The sequence below is a fragment of the Neltuma alba genome, unplaced genomic scaffold (genome assembly GCF_004799145.2).
Source record: "Neltuma alba isolate B1F8T4 unplaced genomic scaffold, ASM479914v2 tig00012238_pilon, whole genome shotgun sequence".
Lineage (NCBI taxonomy): Eukaryota > Viridiplantae > Streptophyta > Magnoliopsida > Fabales > Fabaceae > Neltuma > Neltuma alba.
In genome coordinates this window covers 43455-55797 of record NW_021636767.1, presented here as the reverse complement: position 1 = coordinate 55797, position 12343 = coordinate 43455, and the positions used below count along the sequence as shown (strand labels likewise).

Sequence of the window (12343 nt, the reverse complement as noted above, 5' to 3'; positions counted from 1 at the left end):
TTAGATAGTAAGGAACCAAGCTACTTTTGTAATTTTTCTTTTTGTTAGTTTCTAATTTGGAGCCCTGTATCAATTTTATTTATGTATATCATATAAGTGTGAAACTTCCTTCTAAACATGCTCTTGTTTTATTATTGATACCCCAAAAAATTATCTCGGTAATCACAGTTAGTTGATAACAGGATGAGAAAAATAAGGCAGCTGCTTTAAAAAATGCTTATGTCTTATTGGGGAAGCATCAGCTGGAACTGGCTATTGCTTTCTTTTTGCTTGGAGGTGATCATTCTTCTGCTGTAAATATTTGTGCAAAGAACCTTGGGGATGAACAGCTTGCATTAGTTATTTGTCGACTTGTTGAGGGCCATGGCGGATCATTGGAGCGTCACCTGATATCAAATTATATACTTCCATCTGCAATTGAAAAGGGGGACTCCTGGCTTGCAAGCCTACTGGAGGTACCTAAAATAAAGAAATTTGATTAATATTTTTCATCATTAAAAGTTTTCTTTTATATTTTGCATCTATATTTGTTTTGTACATATTCCAACTACAGCTAGTTTTACATGATATGTAGTGGGAACTGGGTAATTACTATCAATCGTTTCGGAGAATGCTGGATGTTTCAATAAATCCTGAAGCTCAAGACCCCACTGTTTTCTCCAACTGTGATCCGTTTTTGGACCCAAATGTTGGCTTTTACTGCCAAATGCTTGCGACAAAGAATAGCATGAAGAATGCTGTAGGGGAGCAAAATTCAGCTATGCTTCTAAGATGGGCTACTCTTATGACAGCAGTTGCCTTAAACAGATGTGGTACTCCTGTAAGTTCATCCCAGAGACTTGATTTTTACCAGTTTAAACTAACATGTTAAAATTTCAGTCGCACGTCAAATGAGATTCAAGCTATGTTTGTCTTGCTCTGGTTGATATACAGCGTGTGTGCTCTTCCACAATGGTCCTCATTTGAGGAAGTCGTCACACTGTTCAATTCATTGAACCTGTTGTAGCCTTGCATGTGTTGCTGCTCGAACAAGTGGTTTATTAGTACTGATTGTATAAAAGCCAGTTTGTTATGTTCTATTTTTATAGATTCAATTCTTTCAAGAAGAAATTCTTTCTTTATCATTTTATTGTATGATTTTCATGCCTTTCTCAAGTGCATCCATGGATCTATCAGTTTAGTCAATCTAGAAAGCTTCTATAGTGAAGATGTCTTCTAGAGGCTCCTAGTGCCTGCCAAAAAACCAACCATCCTGGAAATTCTCAAAAGCATAAATTCCCACTTTTTGAAATATTTCAAACTTTCCATGTCTCATGTAAATCATTGAGACCCTTTGGTATCTGAGTTTAAATTTGATTGATCATGACTTTGTCATGCCTGAGGCCCTGAAATATTGTGTGTCAGTAGTGCCAATGCTATTAGTGGCATTATAACTTACATGTGTATGCTATTATGCTTCTGATTAGTAATTTTATGAAATGTGTTTCTTGTTTCAAGCTTGAAGCATTGGAGTGCTTCTCGTCTTCTCCAAGCACAGTCGAAACTGCAGATCAAGGGAGTGAGTTGGGTGCTGGAAATGAGGCGCTATTTAATATTTTTAATCCTTTGCCAAGAAAATCTGCTAACTGGCTATCTGCTGATGTGTCTGTGCATCTGGAATTTCATACTAAATTGAACTTGGCGCTTCAGTATTTATCAAAATTGACAAGAGAGCATCCAGGCTGGCCAGATAACATTGCAGGATGCAGTGGGGAATTGGCGTATTCTGACGAAAAAATTGTGCAGTATGATAAATCACTTGAAAATTTGAGGCAAAAATTGTATTCCGGGCTTGCTCTGTTTGAACAGAGGTTTTCATTGGCTCAATTCTGTTTACTAAGAATGGTATGTGATTCAACTTTATTCTTGACTAAACCTTATGGTTACTGTAAACTTTATTCTTCTTGGGAAGAGTCTTACCTTTCCTCCTATCCTGCAGATTTTACTCTCCCTTTGCCATCAAGGATTACTGAGCATAGGATATGATATAGCATGTGGTTTTGTTCCAGGAGATCAATCTCATAAGAATAGTGATACAGTTGGTGCTTCCGCATTGTATTCCTCCTGGCTTAGACCTCTCTTTAAGTCTACAATAGATATCTCCCATTTTTTTTCAAGATTCTTTTCTGCCTGCAGTATGGGTAACTCCCAACAAAGTATAACCTCTTTTGAGAACAATGTATGTATTGAAAATAAATTGAAGTTTTCAAGTGCTTGGCAGTCTCCCTTTGTCAAAAGTCTCCTGATTTCACTTTGGTATTTAAAAGCCATTTTGAAGATCCGGTTTGGTTCTTCTAGCAAAAATATTATGGACAAAATTGTTGGTATTCTTGATTTGTTTGAGTATTATTTGCTCTTTTCATTAGCTTGGCTTCAAAAGAACTTAGAAGCTGTTTTCTTAATGTTTCAACCTTTCTTGGTTGCACGTGTTGATGGCCACAACCCTTATGAGGTTGATATGTTGAATCTGAAGAAAGTCATCCCAAAAATTATGGAATTGGTGGCTCAACATTCTTTGAAAGACCATGCCTCAAAATGTGGGCAAGATATACAAGTTGTGAATGTAAAGCAGTTGATTCCTGATGATGAAAAATCGATGATTTTGGGGGCTTGCTTATGGCAGAAAATGTCTAGATTCATGATATATAAATTGAATATGATTCTGGATACACTTGAAGATGGTCATTTGCCTGGTTCTTTCCACAGAAAGTATGATTGTGAGGCATCAACTCTCCTGAGTATGGGTTCTGATGGTACCTACTTGCTGGAGCAGATGAGGTTGGTTTCATTGAGCTTATGTGAGTTACTGAAGACAACTGTTACACACACTTCCTCTTATCACACTAAACAACTAGCAGCATTTCTCTGGCAGAAATTGGAAAATGATCTGAGTACAATGACTCTTGAATGGTTAAAAAGACCTAGTTTGTCAGAATCTAATCAGGATCAAGGTCAAGGGATTATCAATTTGGAATTGGTGAATACAAAAGATAAGTACTTGGTTTATCAACTATTATGGGATCATTGTGCTGATCCAAAATTGATATCTGACTGCTTTGCTCATGAAAGACTTGATTGGTCAAATTATTTGGATCATGTGCCTGCTAAAGGATGGAATGACGTGTATATAAAATTGACAGAGCTACATAAAACTGATGATACACATGATTATGGATGTAAAGTTGGCAATAGTTCTTCTGGTCATGGAGTTGTATCACCTGTTAAAAGAGTATTTCAAGGTGCCCATGCTTCTGTAAGTTCCCACCAGAAAGATACGAGTAGTAAAAGCATTACAATTTTCCAGAGCCCTAGAGAAATATACAAGAGAAATGGGGAACTGTTTGAGGTGATTTTTTTCCCTGATCTTTCTGGGGCTTTTTTTTTATTTTTTATTGTCCACAATAATGTAGATCACAACATGACATGTTGCTACATTCGAGCAGGCATTGTGTATAAACTCCACTAATCAATGGGAAGCTGCACTTGCTACCAATAGGAAGGTTATTTCCTGCTCACTATTCTTTTTAGTTTCTTTATTTCCTCTGAAGCCCTAAATTTTAGATGTCCAATTGCATTTTTGTTGAATTTCATGCATCCTGGAATAATGTGCGGGAAATTTTATATATTTCCTTCTCATCTGAAGCTCGAATTTATATATATATAACTTATAATGAATAACATGTTATTATCTAACAGTTGTGAATGTTAGTGTGACCTGTAATGTAGTGTAAACTAACATGTTAAAAAATCTTATAATTATTTATCACAGGCATAAATGGACAGTGTTAATAAAATTTCATTTATATTATCATACTTGAAAAGTAACATGAATAGTCATCAACCGATTTCTTTTTCATTTTATTTTTAAAATTTATAAAGGAAGAAATTTTATCAGAGAATAAAGAGATGAAAGCATAATGTAGCATCAATGCATCGATACATTTGGAAGTCTGTGACACTGATTACCCATAAGTCATTTGAATTTTGAAGGCTTTAACTATTTTGTATATAGCATTAATGCATTTGGAAGTGTGTGAGACACAACGTCCTCCATGTAACTCGGAATGGGCAAGTCTAGTGCATTTGCACATTCGTGTAGGTTTTTGCATATCTTATTTTTGACTGATGTAGACTTAGGGGGCGTTTGGGAGGTCGGGGAAGCAAAAGTGCTTTCATGCAAGTCAAGACAAAACTCATTTCACATGCTTATCTCAAATTCCATAAAATAGCTTCTAAAACTATGGTTTGGTTTTTATCCCAATACCCCCATAATGGGAGATCCTATATAGTCAAGTGCCTGAGCTTTCAGTGATGTGGGCTTATATTTGCTTACTTATTTTTGCATGCCATGTGAACTCTCAGAACATTTTTAGCTGAAATCTTTTACAATATTAAATATATATTTTAAAAATAGTAGGTTCAACCAATTTAGTAATGATCCAATGACTGATTGTCTCAATGGTTCAATGTTTAGTCCAGTTCCAAAAACGTGCTAACAGCTTCCTCTAAGGTGAAAGGGCATGCCTAGAATTCTCAAAGAATTTCAACTGAATTACTTCATAACATTGTGGCAATTCAACAATGTGATAAAAGGGGGCTAGTTCCTCACAAGCCTTTTCCATATTTCCCCTGTGCTTTTGCGAGTCTGGAAAACTTCTTGTAAAGCAAGCCCGCTTCATCAACTTGGTGGTTAACGAATCAATTTTTTCTCAAATTTACTTGATATCTCTACATGCTTCTAGGAAATACCAGGCTTGCATATAATCATAAATAAGTACAGCCATAGTCAATCAATCATTAGGTTTAGTAATTTTTTAGTTTGAAAAATTGTGTGAATTACAAGATAACTAGGGTAAAATTCAGCTAGCATTTACTTGGGTAGGACCTCTCCTATAATACCATCACTGTGGGAGAGTTCAACCGCAGGATGTGTGTGGTTGCTCTATGCTTGGATGGGAGTGGGGTTCGAGAAGGAAATAGAAGCCATGGGCCCGAATGGCATTCAGGAATCAAGATGTCATGAGAACAATTGTCTCCTCTCAACGCTCTCTGGCTGCCGCAGATGTGCACCTGTAAACACGTGACCTATGGTGGTGATACTCATGAGTATGGATGCGGGTGTTATGAAACTCAAGCTGGATATATTAGAAACCTGTGTGTTTGTGTAGGTGGAGAATATTACAATGCAAACTGCCTCCTTTTTTGTTATAATTGGTGCTAGTATGCACTACGCATTCATTTGATTCTCTAATGCATCTAGTTGGAGAGAAAATGCAGGCATTTCCAGCAATTCTCGCATGCAATTTTTATGTTGAATTGTCCTGTGTTAGTGGCTTGCGTTTGGTGCTCAGTTTGTTTAACAGATATTTACTGTCTGATATACAGGAAATTGATCAATTTTATTTTGCATGATTTTTTTCTCATTTTTTGTTTATGTTTTTTGTTTGGGAGGTTATCTTATCCTCCCCCAGTTACTTTTTCCCCAGTGGAGATAATGATGATTATTGCAATGTTTATTTTACTTTGTCATTTAAAATTGCTGTAAGTTTACAAATGTATGTGGTCCTTCTCTTAAAATGATGTGAAACGTACATAATTGTCGTGTCTTTGTTTTTTCTTTTTAAATCTAATTCAGGGCATACTATTCTTTCATATGGATGGTGGGATACCTTCTGGTAATAAATCAGTTCATTTGTGGTCTGAGGCTGATTGGCCACAAAATGGGTGGGCAGGTTCAGAATCCACCCCAGCTCCAACGTGTGTTTCCCCTGGTGTTGGTCTTGGGAGCAAGAAAGGGGAACACCTTGGGCTGGGTGGAGCAACAGTTGGCGTGGGCCTTTCAGCAAGGCCTAGCAGAGACTTGACAGTTGGTGGAGCTTTTGGCATTCCCGGATATGCTGGAACTGGGGCTGCTAGATTAGGTTGGGAAATTCAAGAGGATTTTGAAGATTTAGTCGATCCACCAGCAACTGTGGAAAACATAAGTACAAGGGCGTTATCCAATCATCCATTGAGGCCACTCTTTTTGGTTGGTTCAAGCAATACACACATTTACCTGTGGGAGGTATGAAATATTGTGTTGATGTATTAATGTGGCTGAATCTGTATGTGCATGTGTTATCACAAGCAGGTGTGAATCTTTTTTGTCCTTTTTCCCCTCCTTAACTTTTTTCTATAAGGTTCCTAAATAGGGACTAGTACTTACCTTTTCCAAAATAGTAAGTTCGAAAACTAGGATTCAAAATTCATTTTCATTACAGCCTTAAATGTTCTTGCAACAGTATACTAAAGAAATAAAATGAAACTTCCATACCCCTAAATATTATTTTGTTCTGGACTCTTTCCTTTCCACAAGAAGTGTACCTCCTGTCCAGCCATAAGCCGAATACATATAGTATGATGCTCTAGGTCGTCCTTCTGACCGAGACATTGAAAAAAACTAACTGAACATCATAAATTCCCTCTCAGTGCTTGTGTATGGAGCACTTTGAAGCAGCTCTCCACACATAAAAGTTGTTCTTCGTGTGAAGTGTGCCAGTTATTCCCACTATGATATTTGGTATGCTTGAGATCCTATCATTAAAAAATGAAGGAAAAGAGGGGAATTTTTTTAAAATGGAAGGAAATCTATTTTTCTGTTGGTGCTAGAGGCATTCTGGCATACAGATACAATAATAGAACATGTAATTTCTGAATTACTCTGGTGCATTAAGCCAGTTGCATTTGTTATTAATATTCCTAGCATTTGGCTGATGGAGAATGCTCTAAATGCAGTTCAACAAGGATAAAGCTAAAGCTACATATGGAGTTCTGCCTGCTGCTAATGTGCCTCCACCTTATGCTTTAGCTTCTGTATCAGCTTTAAAGTTTGATCACTATGGACACCGGTTTGCAAGTGCAGCATTAGATGGAACCGTCTGTGCATGGCAGCTGGAGGTAGGAGGAAGGAGCAATGTTCGTCCAACAGAATCATCCCTCTGCTTCAATTGTCATGCATCGTATGTACTTTACTTTTGTGGAACTTCCATTTATAATTTTTGCCCCACTTGAAGCTGCATTTGGATTAGTAGGTTAATCGAGAATATGGATTGCACATCTTACGTAACCTTGTGAATAAAGTTACTCCTTTTATCCTTCAATATCCAATATATATGATGAAAACTTTCCAAGTCTGCTTTCTTTATGTAATGCTTTTCTGTCTCAGCTTTAAAACTCTGAGCCATGATTATAGTAGTGTTAGTTATCAAATATGTTGATTGAAACCGAGGGATGACAACAAATTCAGGACTTGTATTGTCATCGGAAATGGGATTAATGATAAATTTTCGTTCACAACTATGAATGTGATGAATAACCTCTTAATTCCTCTTTTGTAAGTTTAAGGTGCGTCAAGTTTGCCAGTTCTTCTGTCAGAAGGTTTCCCTTTCTCTTTACTTAAGCTTAAGTTCTATTCCGTGTGTATTTTCAGGGATGTAACTTACTTTCCTTCAAGTGGATCAATAATAGCTGTGTCTGGATATAGCTCAAACAATTTCAATGTGGTTATATGGGATACTCTTGCTCCTGCAACAACCTCTCGAGCTTCAATTTTATGTCATGAAGGTTTTGCTCGAATTTTTTTGTTACTAAACTCTTATAGTCTTATATGTGTTAATTTTCACAGTTTAACTTCCATAAATCTTAATAAAAATGGTTAAGCATGCAAATATGTAGAGTCATAACACTTTAACTAATGAACTGATCATGTTCTTTATAGCTGTATTTTGTTGATATGCTGCAAATCTTTAGCCCTGAGGTAAATCTTAGTCATAAACTTGGATGGGCCCTGAACTTGGCTTACCTCTGAATGTGACTAATATTTCTTTCTTTCTTTTTTTGGGGGTCTTGAGGGGTAGCAACGGTCTTTTTGTCAGTGTGGATGCAAAGAATTACTGACTTGAGATTAGTTGTTTTATTTCATGTATAAGGATTAGCTTGTGTGTATTTATGGTGCTGACTTTGCTCTTTCCTGTGAAGGTGGTGCTCGCTCCCTTTCTGTATTAGATAATGACGTGGGAAGTGGTTCTATTTCCCCTCTTATTGTGACTGGTGGTAAAAATGGTGACGTTGGAATTCATGACTTCCGTTATATAGCTACTGGAAAAGCTAAAAGGCACAGATATGCTGATAATGGCGAACAAAGCACCCCCAGGTCCTTGAATTCTGACAGGGACAAGAATGTAAATGGGATGCTTTGGTATATTCCGAAGGCTCACTCAGGTAAAGATGAGTTTCTATGCCCCTATAGTTATGTTTTTTTTCTTCAATCTAATCATCTGGCTAACTTTTCCAATTACAGGGAGCATCACAAAAATAGCTGCCATCCCAAATACCAGCTTGTTTTTGACTGGAAGTAAGGATGGAGATGTCAAACTCTGGGATGTCAAGAGCACTCAGTTAGTCTGTCAGTGGTCAAAATTACATGAAAAGCACACCTTCCTGCAGCCAAGCTCTCGTGGATTTGGTGGTGTTGTTCGGGTAATGATTTGCTTTTGCATAAAAGTATATGTTATATCATTTTTCCCTTGAACCTCCGTTTTTTCGACTCGATACGCTGACCAAACCGTTTGTTCTTGGATGTTACGGGCACCATACCATTAGAGAGCCTGGTGGCTGTGAGAATCATAATTCATAGCTGCTTCAGAGCTGTTTCCTTTGGTGATTGTCAAACTTAGCACATTTCTTTAATAAAAGTGCCTCTGGCTATATAAATTGTGCCAAGCATCGATTTTAATTAAACCAAGAAAAAAGTGGTACTTTGCAGATAAAAGTACTCTATTCTAGGGACAAAAAGGGTTGGTTCAATTATTATTAAGATTAAACTTTGTAAACAAAAAAATGTCCTAGGTTCAATTTTTTCCGATGGTCCTTGGAATTAGGTATCCACTAATTGTATTATGTTGAAGGAAAGTGTAAGAAGCAGGAAATTTCACCAGACAACCAGAATAGAGTACAAGTTCGGGTGTATATACTTTACTAACCTCTACTTCAGCTCAGCCACACTAATCAACTGAACACTTAGGAACACTTGCCAGAAACACTTGCACTAGCAACTCTCAGCACATAATATCTTTGGTTGGAGCTAAAACAATCCATTATCTTGCAAATTTTAGTCATCGTGTTTTGCGCCTCCTTCAAATTTCTTCCAATAAAATTAAGTTTCTTGATTACATGCTTGCAATAATAAGGCTTTTTGCTTGTAATGCTACAGGCGGCTGTTACAGATATCCAAGTCGTTTCTCATGGTTTCCTTTCGTGTGGTGGGGATGGAACTGTAAAGTTGGTGCCCTTGAATAGGAACATGCTTCGTCATGAAGTCAAATTATGATATTTCTGAGGCACATGCTCCCACGCTGCAAATCTATTCCACAAAGGTATCATCAACGAGAAGTTTCTAAACTTTTATGGATAACTGACTCAATCTCTTGGCATTAAATTCTGCCATTTTTGCATGAAGGAATTCTCCAGTATATTCAGAACTTCAGAGACCAAAGATGCGTTAGCTCCTACAGAAAGAGGAAGTAGTCCTTAACTTGGACGAGCATTGGATCATGTATCATGAACTTCTCATCTATGTGAACGCATTGCTTCTTTGAACAGAATATACATTGATTTTGACTTCAGTCCCTCCTTTCTGAGAAAAACCGGAGTTCTCTCAACGTAAGGAAACCCCGAGCCTGACGAGATTTTGAGGGAACGCTGGTGTTTTTGTTGTTGGTTTTGGTTGACATTGTTAAGGGAGCTCATACGTAGAAAGAAACAGAATTCTAGTTTGGCCTTTTGACTATTAGGCTTCTTAATTGACTAGGTTTTATGTACATTTGTACTCATGCCTTACGATCCATATATAGAAGGGAATTCTTTCATTTGCTTCAAGTTATAGTATTTGATTATATACTCTTAATTCTTTGAAAGTGAGGGGGTGGAATTCCAGATGGTGACACTGATCGATGCATAAGCTTTATAGTAAGTTTGCTCTTCTCCCTAGCTGAGCGCAGTGTTCCTTCTAAAACATTTTTCTTTATCTTTGGTTATCTTAAAGTAAACTTCCTTGTACATTTTGCATCTTAGCATCATTGGTTTCTTACAGATTGAACCTTTTCCAATTATTTACCCCGAGAAAGTGAGATGAAAGCATGAATATGAAATTTTTTTTTTCTCCCCTGTATTGTTTCTTTTAACTTTTCTTCAGATGCATTGTAAGAGGAATCGTAGCTAAGCTATTTCCGATAACAAAATGATAAAATAAAAAAAAAATTGAGTAAGATAAGCAGTGTTAGATTGTATTTGAAATTCTAGTAATTTTAAAAGTTTTACTGATATCGATTAGTCAGGTAAAAATTGAATTCTTTTTATACAATTACTTGATATCAAGCAAGAACTCGTTGAATTAGTATCATAAAGAAAAGAAGGGTTAAATAACTTGTTTTTGCGAGGAAAATTGAGTTAACTAGCAACCCTAATGGGTCATATCTTGTACTTAGGCAAGGATTTAGTTTTAGTTTCTTGCGAAGAAAATATACATTTGGCATAATGACATTGCCAGCTAGCATTTTTTTTTTTTCCAAAACTCTTTCTATCAACTGCTTATGTTGGGAACTTTTTTATTACAAATTTAATTTTTAATATAAATAATTAAACGTGTTATTTTAAGAAATCAACACATATTTTTTACAAATAACTAATTTTATGAATGTTTTTATCTCTACAAATTAATTAACTCTTTAAAATCAAAACAGGTATTCATTTGCTTGCTTCGCTGCCAAAACAAAATGCGGAACCTTTTCATATTTGAAATCATTTTTGTGCATGCATATTCCATCATTGCGGTTGAGCATTAAGTTGACAAGATTTGACACCTAATCATGTTTTATATGAATCTTACCAATTAAATTTATTGTGGGAAACTCACCAAGTAAACTTATATGTTGTGTGCAGCACTTATTAGGACTAATGTCTTGGACTTATTTGGAACGGCGATTGTAGTTTTTAAAAGCAACATTTAAATCATGATTTATGAAATACAAAATAAACCTATAAAAAGAATTTATCTCAACTTATATGAAAGTGTTTATACGCACTTAATAAAAACATAAACATTGGATTATACATATCCAAGGCTTTCTCTAACCTTAAGCTCTGCCGCTATAAATGTAAGGGTGAATTTTATTTAACCCGTTTTTTTTAATAAAAATACTACTCCTCCGGTCCTAAATGTAAGACCCTTATACTAGAGTATATAAGGGTCTTATATTTAGGACCGGAGGAGTATTAAATAGAAATACTAATAAAAATTATGTGTAATTTTAAAACATTTGAATAGATACCGAATTTACCAAGTTTATCCATGCATTATTGTCCTATCGCAATTCGTGGGAAAAAAATATGAAATTCTTTAGTCTTTTTTTTTTTTAACCAGCAAAATTCTTTAGTCTATTAAGTCCTTCATAATAAATATTTTCAATTTATGAACTTTCATGATGATTAAAAGAAAGAATATACTACCTCATGTCCTTAATATAAGAGCTCATTTAATTTTTATTTTGATTCTAAATATAAGAAATCAATCTACTTATTTTTTTTATATTTATTCTTTTTTTTAAGTAGTCCTTGTAATAATAGTAGTTCTAACTAATATATTTAATTAGCAAAAATATTTTAAGAAAGACAATACCTATTTATTATAAATAACTAATTTTTTATATACTTAAATTAGTTAATTAATTTTTATGTTAATAAGAGAAGCTAGTAATTAATAATTAATAATAAATATAAATGATAAAATGACAAAGCGGCCGAAGTGGTGGTTGGGAGCATGGGATTTTCCTATGTGCTCCTTCCCTTGCATATATGATGTCTTCCCTTACATATGACATCTCTCTTCCATCCACCAAGAGTTGAAGTCTTATCTCCTCACAATTACGTGGACGATCACTCTACCGTTCATCCCGGCTACTCTTGCTACACGTCGAAAATCTGACGGATCAGCAATCTCGAGTGACCTCAAATATTCCATCTCTATTACTGTGGACCCTACCGCTGCCAAGAATTGCTCACCTATTTGACAAAGACTTGGGAGGATTTGACGAGATCATGACTCAGTCTCGTACTACATACTCTTTGGATTCTTAATATAATATTTATTTAATTAATTTGATTAGATTAAGAAAGTTAGATAAGTTAGTTAGTTATAAAAATATGACATGTATTTCCTAAAACATCATAATAATCTTTCTTAATACTTTCCGGTCCTTAATATAGGACC

At 35.6% G+C, this 12343-nt stretch overlaps 1 protein-coding gene across 4 annotated transcripts in view; it reads left to right on the top strand.

Moving 5' to 3' along the window:
• LOC114725277 (uncharacterized) overlaps positions 1-12343 on the top strand; it is a 33772-nt gene that overhangs the window by 7141 nt on the left and 14288 nt on the right. For 2 of the 4 annotated variants that reach the window (XM_028911770.1, XM_028911772.1), the window contains exons 6-16: positions 183-455; positions 575-820; positions 1498-1884; positions 1979-3385; positions 3483-3539; positions 5675-6103; positions 6814-7037; positions 7508-7641; positions 8056-8298; positions 8378-8556; positions 9290-9971. In XM_028911770.1, coding sequence (XP_028767603.1) covers positions 183-455; positions 575-820; positions 1498-1884; positions 1979-3385; positions 3483-3539; positions 5675-6103; positions 6814-7037; positions 7508-7641; positions 8056-8298; positions 8378-8556; positions 9290-9406 — 3696 coding nt within the window. In that variant the 3' untranslated portion in view covers positions 9407-9971. Of the gene's footprint in view, positions 1-182; positions 456-574; positions 821-1497; positions 1885-1978; positions 3386-3482; positions 3540-5674; positions 6104-6813; positions 7038-7507; positions 7642-8055; positions 8299-8377; positions 8557-9289; positions 9972-12343 lie in introns of those variants that run through there. The other 2 variants (XM_028911771.1, XR_003738406.1) reach the window with 2 other exon arrangements.